We start from the raw sequence: 17,361 nt of genomic DNA on the forward strand, positions 1-17,361 counted from the left end.
TGTGCACCTCTTCCCCAAGGGAGCAGGAGGAAGGACCAGCATCAGTTCACGGGCCCCAGCAGGACTCATTCAGGCCAAGGACCATCTTGGAAAATCACTCCTTTGGGGATTCATTCTGGACCCTGTGTCCCTCATTGTCAGTGCAGCACCCGCAAGGTCTGAGGCTGTAAGAGGCCCCCTCTGCTATGATGCCCATGAAACAGATGATTTACTTTCCCGTAATAGGATTCAATTAGGAGAGGCTGGGGAGTGGGGACGGGAACGAACTGCTGGAGAGCGTGGCAAGGCTCTCCTTTCCTGCCCGCTGGGCTGGCTGCCTCATAGCAGCCGAGGCCGGCGGGAGGGAGAGGGTAGAACCCGTTCAGCAGACACGGCTGGGCCTGTGCCCACCTCTGCAGGAGCCGGGGGCACTCAGGTGACCTCCAGAACCTCAGGTGGCAGGTGACTAGGGTCTAACAGGGGTGAGCTTTTTACTGTCTTAGACTAGGCTCAGTAGAGACAGCCCAGCTTTGCATTCTCGAAGGGCCAGCTTTGAATCTGGCTCCCATCCTTGCTGGGTAGCCGTGGACCAATCACTTAAGGCCTCTGAGCCTCAGATTCAGTTTCTTCAACTGACCATGGAGTGGAGTGAGGGGTAGACACATGCTAACCACGGGCATCAAGCCTGAAACTTAGGACAGGCCCAGTACATGTTTGTTTTTGTCGCTGCATTTTAATCCTTACAACAACTACTTCAGGGATGAGGAAGCAGAGAAAAATCTAGAAGCATGCTTCTGCTTTTGTTTTATTTTAATGGAGGTACTGGCGATTGAACCCAGGACCTTGTGCATGCTAAGCATGCACTCTACCACTGAGCTATACCCTCCCCCCTTAGAAGCATGTCTTTGCCTGCAAATGCCACTGCTCACTTGTCTGCCATGTTGATAGGAACCAATCTCTGCCCATGAGCCCAGACTGTACAGTCTGACAGTCTCTGGGAGGCCACCAGGCTGGCTGGAAGCAGGCACGGAGCTCTCACGGCTCCCAGCTTCTGCCTGGCTGATCTTTAAAAAGTGGGTTTCTCTTCTGCCCTGGACCTCCGCCATCTCCAACTCTCATCACTATCCTGAACAGAGTAAGTTTTTAAATGCCCGATAGCACAGATGGGGAAATTGAGGCTCAGAGAGGTGCCATGACCCGCCCAGGGTCACACAGCATGCAAGTGCCAAAGGCAGTGCTGTTGGCTGCTCCAGTGGGGAAATGCCAGCCTCCCCCAGCAGCTGATAAACCCAACCCCTCAGAGCTTCAACTCCTCCTCCCTCCCCCACGGCAACAAAAGGAAACTCATTTCCCATTCCTGGCTTCTCTGCCAGCCCAGAGAGACTGATTGAAGAAGGAATGCCTCCAAATGTACCGGGATGGTCTTTCCCGGCTTCTCAGTTTTGCTGCCTGTTGTTTGAAGTCTGTTTCCCACGAGACTGTGGGAATTGCAGGTGCAGGGGCCTGGGTGACAGCTGCTGTCCTGTCCTCTGGGCTGGGTACCTGCTCTCCCGAGTTTGTGTCCTGGGGCTGCGCGCTCAGACTTGACCATGTTTGGGCATGGAGGCTCGCCTCAGATGGGAACCAAAGGCCACTTCCCCAGAGACAGGCTGAGAGCCCAAACTTCCTGCTGGCGCTCAGGCGGCCTCTTTTGGGGTGGGGGCTGGGGGCCAGGCAGAAAAGTGTCTCCCTGCTGAAGACTCAAGACTTGCAGGGCACCGGGGAGACTGTGAGTACTGCGTCCAGGAGCCCCGGGGAAGCGGTTTCTCTGAAGACTGGAGCTGGAGGGGGATCCGTCAGGGAGGGGGGCTGGCAGCGGGAGCCCCCTTCCCCAAGGGGCTGTCCTTCAGGACTCTGGGCTCCAGTGGAGCTGAAGTCGGTGTCCCTCGGGACTAGCACTGCTAGCCGCTTGGTGGGTGCCCTGCTGGGGACCAGGGGTGCGAGTGGGGGCTCCATGGCTCCGTCAGTGTGGTAACACAGTGCCCTGGCCCTCAGGTCTGAGCTCCCAGAGCAACCAGGGGTCAACAGCCTTGAGATGAGGGTCAGTCCTGATACTTGTCATCAAGAAGAGGGTGGGGCAAAAAAAAAAAAAAAAAAAAGGCCCAGTAGGAGCACTGGGGACTTCTGCTCCAAACCTTTGGGCTTTTCCTTGTTAACAGTAAATATTTATTGAGGGCTTGCATTGGGCCAGGCGCTGAGATAAATACGTGATGTTTGATACATCGTTTGATTTTTACCAGAATCCTTGGAAGACCCTTGCTTTATAGTCACACGGTTGCTAAGTGGCAAAGCCAGGATTTGATCCCATGTCTGGTGACTTCAGAATCCCCCCCACCCCAGCCCCACACTCCTCCAGACCCTTAAACACGGTCCTCTACGCCCTGTCCTTCTAAGGAAAAGAATGTCAACTCAAATACCAGGTTACCAGGACCCTCCAAATCCTGCCTAAATCCGCCCCGGGCCTCCAGTGACTTTTCTAAATGGGAAGATAAGTCCAAAAAGTCCAGAGACATTTCGCCGTTCTCCACACTGAGAAATGCTTCTTGGAGTCTAACTGAAATCCTTCCTTTTACAGCCGCAACCCGTTTCTTCCTGCCAGGCCTCAGGGGCTAGCAGCCGTTCCGCCCTTCCTCCTGTCTGAAGGCTCTCACTTGGATGCTAAATCCTATCTCTGCATCCCTATCCGTATCCTCACCCCATTCTTTTATCCCACATGGTCTTAGGAGGGTTTCTCAAAACTCTACAAGCCCACTCGCTCGGTGTGGGCAACAGTCTCAGCAGAGAATGGCAGACAGGGGGCATCTGAACTAGCGGCAGGTTCCAGACTTCTCTGTGACAGGGGAGCCTCCTGCCTCCTTTCCTCCTGAGGACCCTGCCCTCCCCAGCCTCAGGGGGGCCCTGGGTGGGGGTGCCGTGCGGCAGACAGGCCAGTGCCTCTGGGAGGTGGAGCTGCTTAGCCTGGAAGGCCGGGGACACGCCCAGGGCAGGCCCCACCAGGATGCCCCAAGCTCCCAGGAAAGAACTGGTTTTGTCGTGAGCACTCAGCCAAAGTCCTCCCTCCAGGGCAGGATTCCCTGTGCGCCCAGAGCCTTGTGTTCCACAGTCCCGGGGCTGGGACCGGGTGCCAGGGACCCTAGACAGTGTGGCAGGTGGCTGTGTCCCTTTACCTGTGCAAACATGGATGGGTTTGTTGAAGTGACCCCAGGTAAACCACGATGGAGGCCGTCCCATTCCCACAAGACAGAAGGACAGATGTAATAAGATGGAAAGGATCTTTCTCTGTCAAGGGAACATTTTTCCCCTTGTGACTGTAATGTCTCAGTCAGAATGTAGGGAAACCCATTTCTCAGTGTCCCAAATGTGGGAGGAAAAGCCATCATTGGGTGCCATCCCCGTCGATCATCTTGGAGGGAGTGGCAGGGCTGTAAACTTGGTAACTGACCCCTGGGGTCTTTTCTTTAGGACAGCAGGGGTGGGGGTGAGGTGGCAATTGGGGTCGGGGGAAGGGGTCAAGGATCTCTGATTGGACACTTGAAACAGTCAGTAGTTACAGGGGAAGAGAAGCCTGAGTAGAAAAATAAAGCACTTTGCTGAAATCTCTGTGGACTAATGCCTGTCTCCTGGTTACTCACCAATCTATAAAAATAACATTTATTACTTTAGGGACCTGGCAGGGAAAATAAAAGTCCTTTCTGATATCTGGCTAAAATTTCCCTTAAAACAGGGATTACAGAGAAAGGCCCCAGGGCCCTGGTGTCTTTGGTAGAAGCAGACTATTGCTACCTTAAACACCAAACAGAAATCAACAGCAAAGGAATTTACCGAAGGCTACGCGGCCACGCAGGGAGCAGAGGGGAAATCCACTCCCGGGCAGAAGCCAGGCAGCTCTGACTCCAGGCAGCACCCAGGTGGCCAGAGTGACACTCCTGGAGGGTGTTTAGTGTGACCAGCAGGGGAAGGAGGGACTCTGCTTGCACTGAGGGGAGGCGGATTCCCCAGAAGAAAAATGAGGGGATTCCCGTCAAAGAAGGGGGAAGGGAGGAAGATGCCAGCTGTGTCCCCCTATTCTGCTCCAGTCCCCATATAAGAGAGCAGTTGCCCTCTGCCCTCGCTTGAAGGCGGGGGTTGGGGTGGGTGGGGATGGTGTTGAGGGCTTACAGGATGCTGGCTGCGGAAACGCCTCCTTCCACCCCGTTGCCTGTGGCTGCCCTCTGGGGGCCCTGCTGTCCCTTCTCTGCAGGCTGCGCCCCCCACCCCCGCCCAGCAGCCCTGCCCTGGGCCTGTCTCGGCAGACCTGTGAAACGCTCCAAGATTTCCTGAGATGGGTGTCCTCGGAGAAAGTGCACGCATGCGCCACCTCTGCTCCTTCCTGTGTTTGCTTAGCTCCCGTGTTAGTTTCCCATCGCTGCTGTAACAAATGACCATACACTTGGTGTCCCCAAACGACAGAAATCTCCTGGCACACAGTTCTGGAAGCCAGGGGCTCAAAACCAGCAGGGTGTTGGCAAGGCTAAAATCAAGGTGTCGGCAGGGCTGTGCCCGCTCCAGAGGCTTAGGGGACAATCCACAGTTCCCCGCCTCTCCTGGTTTCTGGCGGCCGCCCGCATGCCCTGGCGCACGGCTACGTCACTCCAGTCTCTGCTTTCCTGGTCATACCACCCTCTCCTTTTTATGTCTAATCTCCTTCCACCTCCTTCTTATAAGGATCCTTGTGGTCTACGTGGATAATCCAGGAAGATCTCCCCATCTCAAGATCCTTAAAGTCTTTGCCATGTAAAGTAGCAGTCACAGATTCTGGGGCTGAGAACATGGGCGTCTCGGGGGCCTTTACTGAACCTGTCACACACTGTGTGACCTTGGGCAAGTCGCTTTACCTCTCTGAGCCACAGGTCCTTCATCTGTAGAACAGGGATGATAATACTTGCCTCTCAGAGCTGGTGGGAGGTTTCCATGGGGTCAGAAAAGCCCTCTGAGGTTGCAAAGCTCCAGATAAAAACAGAGGTGATGTTGATATCTGAGCATCCTCTCCTGTCACCTGTCGTCCCTTCTGTGGATTTACCTGTCACCTGTGCTGATCTCCCGTCTGTCTGCCTCTGTGGTCCTAGAAATGAACACTGTTCCCAGTGGACATGGGGAAGAAGCTGGTGATGGCCCAGAAGCGGGGAGAGACCCGAGCCCTCTGCCTGGGCGTGGCCATGGTGGTGTGTGCCGTCATCACCTACTACATCCTCGGCACGACTGTGCTGCCCCTCTACCAGAAAAGGTACCAGACTCACTGATCTGCCCCCATCCTCCAGCCTCTCCCCTAAAAGCCCAGTCTGCAAGGAGCCCCCCCCCTTTACTTTTATACCAGGCAGGAAGGTCGGTACTATTCTTATTCTTAGGGTCTAGGGTTCAAGTGCAGGGAGGGTGGGCCAGACTGGACCCTGCACATCTGGGATTCTGAAACTTGGGGGACACAGATGCAGGAGGCCCTTCTCACAAGAAACAGCAAATGACCAGAGCAAATGCCCCAGTGCGAGTCTGATCCCAGGAGGAATCCGAGTCACAGAATTTTGTAGCTCATCTGCAGTTTGACTCTCTTTCACAAACCTCCGAGTCAGGTGGGCATCTGTCCTCCTGTTGAACATCTCAAGTGACGGGGAGCTCACTACCTAAACCATACACATCACTTTATTTGAGGGCTTTCCTGATAAGCAGGAAGTGTTTACACTGAGCCAGAATCTGTCCCTCTGGAGCCCTGCTCTAGAATCTCAGAGCCTGTTCCATGCCCTTGCTCCCTGGCATGTCAGCCACTCGAGCTTTTAAAGGAAAAAGCTGTGAAGTTCCTGATCTGTGCTCTAATGGGAACAAACACGCTCAGTTCTGTCAGCCTGATCTTAGGATTAAGTCTCAGGCCTTTGCCTCTGGGCACGTTCCAGCTGCTGACAGCCCCCTCTGCCTGGCAATGTGTCTCCTGCCTAGTAAATGGGAGGTGAGTCACAGTTGATTCACGGGTGTGCTGATGGGCCTGCTAAGCCTCTCCTGGGCCTGCTCCTGCCTCGCTTTCTACAGCGCTGGAGCGATTCCAGGCTGGAATCTTACCGAGCGAGGCCTGGCTCAGAGCAGCCGTGTGCCTCCAATACCTTATCTCCACCATCTCACCCCCCTTCACTGCCCCCCGGCACAAATCAAGCCCCTCCTCCATCCACTCTATTTAGGGAAAAGGGAACAGATTCTGAAGCCATCCAGACCTGGCCTCAGGTCCTGTGTGGCCTCGGAAAAGTCACTTGACCTTTCTGAGCTTCTCTTTGACCCTCTCTCTGCAAGATGAAGATGATGTGAAGAAGGGGTCTGAGGTTTGGCTGCCCGTCAGACTCATGGCAGGGTGGTTTCCACCTTAGAAACCACCGCCTTAGAAATTCTGATTCACTTGTTCTGGGGAATGGTTTGAACATGAGAATCTTTAAAAGCTCCCCAGGGTCTTGGGTGAGCAGCCAGGACGGAAGTCATTTATATAGATGTTTGTCCAAGAGGCCAAAAAGCATGGATATTCTGATTCTAGGATTCCTTCCTGGGCCGTGGGACTCTCCTGTCACAGTCCTTTAGTGCTGGGTGCTTATGGCAAGATGAGGGTCTCTGCCTTGGGTCTCTCTAAGGGGTTCAAACTGGGAGCTCTGCGAACCCCAGGTCCTGAGATGTATACGTGTGTGCATGGTCTTCCCAGTGTGTGGACCCAGGAATCCATGTGCCACCTGATTGAGACCAACATCCGGGACCAGGAGGAGCTGGAGGGCAAGAGGGTGCCCCAGTACCCATGCCTGTGGGTCAACGTGTCATCCGTGGGCCGGTGGGCTGTGCTGTACCACACGGAGGACACGCGGGACCAGAACCAGCAGGTACTGACCGAGGGGACGGGCACACATCCCCTTACCACTGGCAGGTGTGCCGGCCTGGCCCTAACTGGAGAGGAGAGGCTGGGAAAGACAAACCCACTAGAACGGGGGCCACAGCTGGTATGAGGTCCAGCCAGACTTAGCTTCTCTGTGTTGGAGTCCAACAGACCTGGCTTTGAATCCCTGCTCTGCCCCTCACTGGCTGTGTGATGGGGGCAGCCTCCAGCCTCCTTGGCCCTTCTAAGCGTCAGTTTCTGCATTTGCTGAAGTGCTTTTATGAAGTCAGACTGTATATAATGTGCCAAGTTCGATGCTGAGTGGATAGCAGGCACTCAAAACCAAGCAGCTGTTAGCAGTGTTGGCAGTCTTACTTCATTCTGCAAGGTGAGTCATGGGAGACCAGCCCAGAGCTGACCCCACAGAGGGGAACCCCTGTGACTCCCACTCTAGGAAGCCAGAGGCCCGGGCTTGGTGCAACATTTGGAGGCCAGTGCTGGGGAGATGTTCCCATCACTGCCTCTCCTCACCCCCCACCCCAAATCCACCAACACAGCCCTTCCTGTAGGAAATACAAGTTGGCCCATCTTCATTCACTTGCTCATTCATTCAGCAATCCTTGAGCACTTCCTGTGTTAGGGGCTTGGGACTCAAGAGGCAAGAGCTTTTACGTGAAATCATGCCACGGAGAGGAACAAAAAAATTACGGGGCTTAAAGAAAGGAGTGACATTTCCTAGCCTCAGTGAGGTGAGGGAATCAGAAAGGCATTTGGGTTAAGAATCAGGCAGGCACTGGTTATGCAGAAATACGGAGGGGGGCACAGCTATCAAGGGTGGGAACAGAGCAAGGAGAAAGCAGGCTGGGTGGAGACAGGGATTCCAGCACCCACAGAGGCCATGACACAGGATGGGCTGTAGCTGGAAAGGGCTTCAGAGGTAGACTAGGAGCCCTCTGTGCTAAAAAAGTGTGCAATCAAAATGGGTCTTTTTTAGTTGTTGTTGGTTTTTTTTGTTTTTTTTTTTTCTGAGAGAAGCAAGGCTTTAATGAAGAATGCGGCATGTTATGGAAGGTAATTCTCATTTAAAAAAAATTACAGAAAACACTTCACTGAAATTTTTTTTTTGCGAAAAAGACAGTCTTCAAGGATGTCTGGGAGGAGACAGGAATGCTGAATTCCAGCACGCAACACTGACACAGCACAGCTAGGGAAGCAGATGAGGCAGGCATTTTACGAAGAATGGGGTGAGCTTGGGCATTTATATTCAATCAGGATTTTGTTTGAACCTTAACAGTCCGGCATCGGGAAAGAGACTGGGAAGGAAAGATGGGGGAAGGGCTAAGCTTATCCACAATCACCACTTTACAACAACATACACTAGTTCAAGCACATGAGACGTAGAGGTTAATCCCACCCACGCAGCCCAGCAAACATGAAGAGCAAATGCCACGGCAGCCGGGGCTTGGGGTTGACGTACTGGGCACACAGTTTTAAAGAGTCTCTGATGCCACCAGGGCTGGTCTCTCATCAGCCTGGGCTCAGGACACATGAAGTTCCTTTGCATTTGCAACGAAAGGCCAGAGCTTTGCCTGGAACAAGCTCACTCCAAATAATGCTGGTTTTAACGTGAGAACCAGAGTCCCACACCAGACCCACTGAAGTAAAACCTCTGGGCTTCTAGGTGATGCTAAGGCCCCATTGGGAATGACTGCTATGAGCAGCTGGGAGTCTTTGAAGGGTCTGGGGTCCCGGGAGAATGATCACAGTGATATGGAGCAGTGTAGGGTTCAGTTACTGGGGAGAGAGGTGGGGGGCACAGCAAACACCCAGGACAGGGGATCCTGCAACAGGGATGGATGCTAGCAGCCAGGATTTGATGGCTGATGGGATGGGAAGGGGCAGGGTGCCTGGGGGGTGGGGATAGTGGGATTGTTGACAGTGCCAGGGAGGTTATGGGGAAGTGCGCCTGAGCGGAACAGGGAGGCCTGACTTGTTCTGTCATCACTAGCATGATTCAGCCATGCCAGATGGAGCTACGGCCTCCAAACCCACCTAATCAGCTCCTACCAGGACCCCTGCCTCTATGTTGGCATTCAGGGAGCCCCTCATTTATTCCAAGAATCAAGAAGCAAATTTTCAAAGACAAGCAGAAGTGATCACAGCATAAAGGGTCTAGAGTAACCACAACCTGGCAAAGGACACAGTGGGGCCCCAGGATACGCACACATCCCATGTCAGAGCTTGTCCATGGCCCTCTTTTTAAGAAGAGAGAAAAGGGGCTGTTGTTGTAATTTCACAGTTAAGTTACAATAGCACTATTATTATTAATAGCATCTCCCATTTATTGAGCACATACTATGTACTGGGCTCTGTGCTAGGCGCTTAGCACATGCATCATCTAATTTAACTCCCATGACAATTCTACCAGGCAGGCACCCTCACAAGCCCATTCTACAAGGCTCAGAGAGGTTGTGGCCCTTGCCAAGGTCACACGACTTGGAACCGGTGTTTGAACACAGGCCTGTCTGGTTCCATCACCACACCTTTGCTCAGTGGGCTACACAAGGTCACAGTCAGAGATACTGGGGAGATGTGGGCCAGGCCCCCTCAGCTCAGGATTTGAGACCCACCTGGTACTGGGACCCTCCAGTGCCCAACCAGTCTGAATGCCGGATTCCTCAGGAGCCAGCCAGCTTCTCCCCGGCCTCAGCTGCCCCCTGGCTGGCTGGGGATGTGGACCCACATCTGGAGGCAACTCCCTACTTTCCAGGCTGTCAGAACAGGATGCAACCATCCTCTGTACTGCTGGACTGAGTGCTGTCAGGGCAGGCAGTTTTGGGGGCGGGACCTCATTCAAATCCAGGGAGAGACACAGGCCCTGGGAGAAGCTGGCTCAACACTGTCACTCATTTTGACCTGGGACATGATTGTATTTGGGCAGTGGGCCTCAAACTTTAGTGCATGAAGGGATCACCCGATTGCTGGGCCCCACCCTCAGCGATTCAGAGTGAGAAGGGAACGTGTGCTTACGGCCAGCCCGTGTGTAGTCTGCTGCGGGTGCTGCCAGGGGACCACACTTGCCGAACATCTGCTAGAAGCTCACATAAGCAACATTCAGACCTCCCAGCACGGAGCAGAGATAAAACCAGGGTCTCCACCTTGTGCCTTCTCTGCAGAGCTTTCCAGCTGGACCTCATCTGACCAGGCCAGAAGGTTACTAATAACAATGATCAGTGTCAGCATTAAATATGTACGAGGCTCTGCCTGCACAAAGCTCTTTTAAATGCATATTCTCGCTTTCCTTTGACTCCCAGTGTCAAATGCCGGCTTGCCAAGATCTTTTGTTTGGCTCACACAGAGTTAGACCTCAAAGGGTTTTTCAATTCAAATTTTCAGCAAGATTTCAAAAATGCGAGAGTCCACATGAAAATCTGATTTTCTGGCTTCTCCTAAAATGGTGAAGATCTGGCTGCTGTAGGTCTTCTGGATGGCCTGGTATCTGTTGTCCAGATGGGGAGTGATGACTGCCAGGCTGGATGTGTCTGGCTCTCTCCATCTCTCCAGGCGGCACCACTCCCCTGCCAATTCTCCCTGGCACCAAGGCAAGTGTCCGTTGGCACCTGCCATCTTATTCCCTCACCTGCTTCATTTGTGGATGTTACCTGCATCAGCCTTGTAAGCAACTGGGTGTATGTCCTCTGCCCTGAATCCAAATGTAGACCCCACGCAGGCTGTGTCACGCATCGGTCTCCTTAGACGATTGAGTTTGAAGTCCTTTAATAAACTCCTTTGAAAAGATATTGCTATTAGCCCATTTAAGGTATAAAGACATCAAGGCTCAGAATGGTTGGCAATTTGCCTATGGTTTTGTAGCCAATGGGAGCAGAGCCAGGGCTCCAGCTGGGGCTTCTGCTTCCAGGTGTGCAGTGTGGACCCTGAGCAGCTCCAAGGCCACCACCTTCCCAAATGACACTGTGTAGGCACCTTCTAGAACCGTGCAGTGTGCCGCCTGCCAAGCTTGGACACTCCTGACTCCCACCCAGGGGCCTGACTCCAAAGCTTTACTTTACTCCATGCCAGGCCCTAAGAAACAAGGACTTCCATGCCCACAGGTGCCTCCGTTTCTCCCCTGCAGTGCTCCTACATCCCAGGCAGCCTGGACAACTACCAGATGGCCCGGGCCGATGTGGAGAAGGTGAGAGCCAGATTCCACGAGCACCAGGTTTTCTACTGCTTCTCAACGACCCGGGAGAATGAGACCAGCGTCCTGTATCGGCGCCTCTACGGGCCTCAGACCCTCCTCTTCTCCCTCTTCTGGCCCACCTTCCTGCTGACCGGCGGCCTCCTCATTATCGTCATGGTGAAGATCAACCAGTCCCTCTCCATCCTGGCAGCCCAGAGGTAGACCCATCCATGCCACATCACTGCTTGGGCCACAGGGGACTGGATGGGTCCCCGGGCTGCTCCCCACATGTGTACCCCTGCCTCCTCCCCCTGTCTTCCCACTCTCCCCCTCCAATACATTCCATCCTCCATTGCCTGGGTGGTCTTTGGGAAGTCCTTCTGTTAAGCCATTTCCAGCTCCCCAGGGCTCATGAGAACACAAGGCCAGCCGGTGACAGCTCTCCATCCCCTGTCCCCACTCAGCTGACTCACATCTATTTCTATTGTGCCACTGTCCACTGCCCTGATGACAATGATCCTTGTTTCTGGGCCTCTGTCCTAGGGCGGCCGGCTCAAAGACCAGCCAGTCCCACCCAGTAAGCCATCCCTGGAAAACCCTCAGTGCCTTTTTTGAATTCTATTATGAGAACAGCAGCAGCCCCCACGTACAGAGCACATTTGAAACGTTGCTTGTGTTTAGGGTTCTCAGAGCTGTATACATTTTTATCCCAATATTAACAAATAGAGGTACAAGCTTCCAGTCATAAAATAAATAAATCATGGGGATGTAATGTACAGCATGGTGGCCATAATTAATAATAGTTTATTGCATATTTGAAAGGTGCTAAGAGTAGATCTTAAAAGTTCTCACCATAGGAAAAAAAAATCACTATTTGTGGAGATGGATGTTAACCAGGCTTATTGTGGTAATGATTTTGCAGTATATACACACTTCCAATCATTGTTATGCACCTGAAAACAAATAAAATTTTATATGTCAATTATACCTCAGTTAAACAAATATATATAAAAAATAAAAGGCCATAAGGGAGTGATACTAAACTATATCAAAATATTAACTGGGAGATAGTGGTGATTTTAATTTTCTTCCCTCTTTTTATTTTTGGTACTTTTCTAAATTTTCAACAATAAAAATGTTTGGCTTCTTTGTGCTTATTTTTAATCAGAAAAGTAACAGTAGATGTTATTTTGAAAAAAAAAAAAAGTTTGAGAGGGTGAGGTTCCCCGTCACCAAGCAGATGGAAGTGGCCCAGGGAAGGGGCCAGAGGCAGGCTTTTGAGAACACACAGTTCTAAGAGCCCAGTATGGAGGGCAAGTAACCACATAATTGGGGATTTACGACGTCCAACGCAGATAAACACGGGCCCTGGTCTGGCATGGGAGCCTGTCTCAGGCTTGGAAAGGGGATAACTGGGGGGAAGCCATCATCTCTGCCATTACTACTCCAAGAACTGGTCCTCAGGCAGTTGTTCTCAAAGTGTGGTCCCTGGACCAGCAACACGTGTAGGAATGCACATTCTCAGGCCCTCAGCCCAGCCCTACTAACCAGAAACCCCGAGGGGGAGCGATGGGGAGCATGGGGAGTGATTGCGTGGGGGTTGGGGGAGGTGGGCTGCACTCTGTGTTTTGGCAGTGGCTGCGGGGAACTCTGATGTGTGCTCGAGCGTGAGACCCACTGGTGAAGAAACCCAGGGCCCTGTCACTGGGCTTTATGGACTGAACCAGTGACTTTTTGTCAGCTCAAGTCCTGAGCTGGATGGGAAGTTAGGCTGGTGTCTCTAAAGTTCCTTCTGGAGCTGTGATTCCAGGCGCAGCCCCGAGTGGGAACCCTGTCTCCACTTCCGCCAGATTTCGTCTCTCTGATTCTCAGTTGTCCCATCTATAGAAGAGAGACTCCTCCTTTTGGGTACTTGGAAGGGCTGAATGAAGGTCTGGCACATAGCAGATGGTCAAAATGGAAGCTATTGTTAGTAACAATAAGAAGTAATGAAGACTCAGAAACTTCCAGGAGAAATTATACCAACAATAATGCTAACTAGCATTTATGGGTGCTTATTTCTAACGTGCCAGACACTGTGCTAAACAGATTGCCTCGTAAAAATTCAGTGAAGCACTGCGGAACCCACCTCACAGATAAGGAGAAGCGATACAGGACAGTGGTTATGTATGTGGACTTGGGATGGGCACCGCCCGGGTTCAAATACCCAACCCTGTTATTCACTAACTGGGTGACTTTGGGCCAGTAAGTTCTCCATGCCTCGATTTCCTCACTTGCAAAATAGGAACTAATAATAATATTTCCCTTTTAGGGTTGTTGGTATTAAATGAGTTATTGTATATTGTTCCTAGAATAGCGACTGACACATGATAAATGCTATATAAGATATTACGAAAATCTGAGGCTCTAAGAGGTCATTGGTCAAGGTCAACCATATAGTAAGTGAGGAACTGGGAACCAAGCCCTGGGCTGTGTGATTCCAGAGCCTGGCTGGTCAACTACAGTACTTGAGCAGACTTAGCTGAAGGGCTGAGGGACCCAGGGGCCCCCAGGGGCCAGGGAAGGAACAGTGTTGCATTTCTGGAACCCCATGGTGTCCTCATGCAAGTCAGGGATCTGGGGGTCGCACCTGGAATCTGCACCAACATCTGTCACTTGCAACCAGGGAGCCGTGACACAGCCTCCCACCTTCCAGGTTCTTATGGAGGACAGCGCTTCCAAGGGGAGGTGGCAAACCATTCCGCAGGGTTTCTCCATTCTGGGGTCAGGGAAGTCCAAGGGTCCTGTGAGTCTTTTAAGAAAGTCTCCGTTGTGATATTATGCAATAGTTTGGTAAGATATTGCCTTTGGGGGAGATTAGGTAAAGGGTGCATGGGATCTGTCTGTATTATTTCTTACAACTGCATGGGAATCCACAATTCTCTCCAAAATTTAAGTTTAATTAGAAAGGAAAAAAAGAAGAAAACAGTGCCCATCGTGAGTCTCACTTACAGGGGTTCCTTTGCATGTGGTTTCCCTGTACCGGCATTTGGGGTTGAAATACACAGAAACGCAGACTACCCAAACAGCCCCTGCAGGGGGAAAGGCCATGACCTTCTAGAAAAAAGTGCCTGGGGATGCCCAGCCCCCACTGCCCCATGCATTATTAACAATGACCTTCATTTGCTTGAGATAAATGTCTTCCTCCTGTCAACAGAGTTTGGCCTACTTCTATCAAATCCCATACCTGCCTGCTGCTCACAGATCTTCATGTCCAAGATGAGTGTGAAATAATGGGCATTTAAGCATGATGGAGTTAGACAGGGAGGAAAAATGTTTTTGGAATAATATCTGCCTGGGAGCAGAGCCCGCATCTGTTCTTGAAAAAAATCATTGTACTAATGAATGTCTAGCGCTTCCACTGGTTTTGTTTCTTCTCTCATGGACCAGTGACTCACACCTGAAGAGATGCATCTGGATTGCTCCCCCAGAACCCAGATCACTTGGCAAGGGGAGTGGGAGGGGCAGAGATGAAGCAGACAGGGTGCCTGCCTTCAAGAAGCTGTTCATCTTCCTGACACTCTCCCCTCTAACCCCCACCATCAGCAAGGGCTTCCTGCTTCACAGGGAAGAGCCTAATATACACAAATTCAAAACAATGCAATACAAAATGTTAATAAAAATCTCAGTATTGGTGCCTTACTGAAATGATGCCAGCCTCCCTGCCCCTAATAGTCATTCATTGAAAATTCCTCCTAATTTCAAAACTCCTTGGGTGTGTGGCTTGTACACTGCATTCAGTCCGTTGCTAATTGGCAGTACAGGCTGGTGCATACGAATATCCCATGAGTTTGGCGTTTGGGGGAAGTTGAATTATATGAAGTATTTGCAAAGATACTGTTTGAACAGAGTGCATCTGTCTTGCACCGCTTCTCCAGCCGCTGCCCTTTCACACGGAGGGAAAACAGAAAGACCAAAGCAAGACCAGAAAGACATGAAGAGATTCACCGCGGTCTAAGGGAAGCAAATCACAAAGTGGAAGCTTTCAAGCTCAAAACTCTTTTCATATAATATATAGATATTATTTGCTTTTTTCACTCTCATTCTCTCACCAGCATATGGGGAATTTTTCAGCGCTTCTGTGACATGTGATACACAAAAGACTGAATGCAGATAGGCGAAACCAGCTGCCTTCTGCTAAGCCAGACAGTAAAAAGATCTGCAAAAATGTAAAACGATGCCACTTTGCTCGATAAATCTTTTAAAAAATGTACTTATTTTTCATAAAAATATGGTCCTTTTGTTCACACGTAATGTGTTGATTATTGTTATTTTAAAATAAATAAATTTGAACGAAACATTCTGAGTTTTAATTTCTAAAATGGCAGAGATTAGTAGATAGAACCCATATAAAACAAATCTTTTTGGAGCCCTCAACATATTTGAAGACTGTATAAGGATTCTGAGACCAGGAAGTTTCAGAACTGCCGGCCCAGTGTGTCCAGGGACAGGCAGGGTCCCCCCGCTCTCCCCATGCCGTGCCCTGTGCACACCCCAAGCCCTCCCCTGAGATCCCCACTTGGGGGCCAGGAGGAGCGCTTCAGTTTTCCCCATCTCCCCTCCGCCTGGTTCTCTCTTCCACAGATGTGTTAGGGTGTGGATTACCTCCCTCTCCACAGGTACTTCCCTGGATCTCTGTCATGTCACAAAACACAGAATTCAGCATCTTCCTCGATGTCCACAACTCTCCCTTCCCACTCATACAGAACATGGGCTCATCACACAAGGTGTGATGCTTAAATGCTTCGCGGGATGGGGAAGAGATGTACATAAATGCAAAGCAATCAACTCCCAACTGAAAGTTGGACAAAGGTGGTGATTCATCCCAAAGCTTGCACCTCCTCCCTCAATTAGAGAGGCTTGGACCTCTCATCATCTCCATCATCCCACACCAACCTCCCCCATTCCTGATATACCTAAAATAAAAACAGGGGCTCAAGTAGCATCTTCAGCTTTAAGACATGTCTTCTCTTTCTACTCCCAATGAGACTGTTGCCCTGAGCCCTCCCCTGTCAATTCTGAAGCCCCAGCTTTTCGACAGCCCTTTGATGTTTTATAGTCAAATACAAACTCCTGTTCTCTGAGGGTCAATGGTTCTTTAAAGACCATCTAGTGCTTCCCCCCTAGTTTCTGATCTGGTGCTTGAACCCTCCCTGCAACATTCCACTTCAGCGACAATCTGCATCCACCTCTCTTTTGATGAATAACTCACTGCACTGGGAAGTAGCCACTTCCATTTGGGGATGTAGTTAGCAAATTTCTTCCCAAACAAGAATCTGTCAACCCTCATAATAATAACAGCTAACATTTGTTCAGCACCTTTAGGCAAGGATTTGGGCTAAGCTTGTACAAATGTGGCTTTCTGAACCCTAACAATATCCTTTAGGGCATTATTATTAGCTCCGCTTCTTGGGTGGGGCAATGGAGCCACAGGGATTTAACTTGCCGCAGGTCAGAAGTTAGTAAATAGCAGAGCTGGGATTCAAACCTGAGCAGCATGGCTTCAGACCCTACTCTCTAACCACTGTGCATCCTGCCCCTTAGTCTCTGCATCAAAGATGGAGAATTCCCAGCAAGGCAAGGGCAGTACTGAGAGCCTGTCGAATGCCTCTGTATACCTTCCCACAGAGCCCAGGCTCTCAGATGGCTCCCCGGAGCCGCACCTCTGAAGAATCTACAGATGTGGAGAGGGGCTCAAGAATGCGCATCCAACAGAGCCCTGCAAAGATTCTGACAGGGGACTGCCAAGATGGACAGGCAGATGAGGTCAGCTACTATCTGCCTGTCTCCACGACCACACAGCCCCCGGCCTGTCAAACGCCCGGCAGGAATCCAGGCACGCTATGGCCACAGCCATCCCTGAGCTGGTCACTCCTCTAAAAAGCAGAACAGAAGAGACGCTGGTCTGCCCTGATTCTTTCTCAGGGACCCCATGCTTCTCTCAGTCAGCCCTGCTTACTTTTCCAAGTGTTCCCAAACCATTGGTTCAACAGTCCATTCTAGATTGTGTCCAGGAGTTGACAGTATACGTATTTACACATAGTTTTAAAGTTTTCTTTTAACCATCATTAATAAAAATTGAGCCATGCGACACCTTCTTGGGATCTAACTAATTTTTCTGTGACTCTGTTGGCCATGCAAGTTGTAGGCTTTGAAACATCTCCTACACATGTGTCTTTAAACTCCATTTAATATGCCCTCTGTTGGTTTTTTCCAACCCCTGGAATGGAAATTGCCTGAGCCACAAACC

The 17,361-nt window shown here is 51.0% G+C and overlaps 2 protein-coding genes across 3 annotated transcripts in view; one reads left to right on the plus strand and one right to left on the minus strand.

Annotated features, from left to right (window-relative positions):
• The window catches only part of KCNIP1 (potassium voltage-gated channel interacting protein 1), a 317,413-nt gene that overhangs the window by 285,704 nt on the left and 14,348 nt on the right, over positions 1-17,361 (minus strand). The gene's annotated exons all lie outside the window — the stretch shown is intronic.
• Positions 1,488-12,221, plus strand: KCNMB1 (potassium calcium-activated channel subfamily M regulatory beta subunit 1). The gene is made up of 4 exons (XM_006186679.3): positions 1,488-1,747; positions 5,124-5,281; positions 6,725-6,896; positions 11,025-12,221. The coding sequence occupies exons 2-4, from the start codon at positions 5,148-5,150 to the stop codon at positions 11,292-11,294; spliced, it is 576 nt and encodes a 191-aa protein (XP_006186741.1). The 5' UTR covers positions 1,488-1,747; positions 5,124-5,147; the 3' UTR covers positions 11,295-12,221.

Source organism: Camelus ferus, chromosome 22 (genome assembly GCF_009834535.1).
Source record: "Camelus ferus isolate YT-003-E chromosome 22, BCGSAC_Cfer_1.0, whole genome shotgun sequence".
Classification (NCBI taxonomy): Eukaryota; Metazoa; Chordata; class Mammalia; order Artiodactyla; family Camelidae; genus Camelus; species Camelus ferus.

Coding starts and splice junctions, on each gene's coding strand:
- KCNMB1 (XM_006186679.3), top strand. CDS start 5,148: ATGGGGAAGAAGCTGGTGATGGCCCAGAAGCGGGGAGAGACCCGAGCC. Junction 5,282..6,724: donor CTGCCCCTCTACCAGAAAAG/GTACCAGACTCA, acceptor TGGTCTTCCCAG/TGTGTGGACCCAGGAATCCA. Junction 6,897..11,024: donor CGCGGGACCAGAACCAGCAG/GTACTGACCGAG, acceptor TCTCCCCTGCAG/TGCTCCTACATCCCAGGCAG.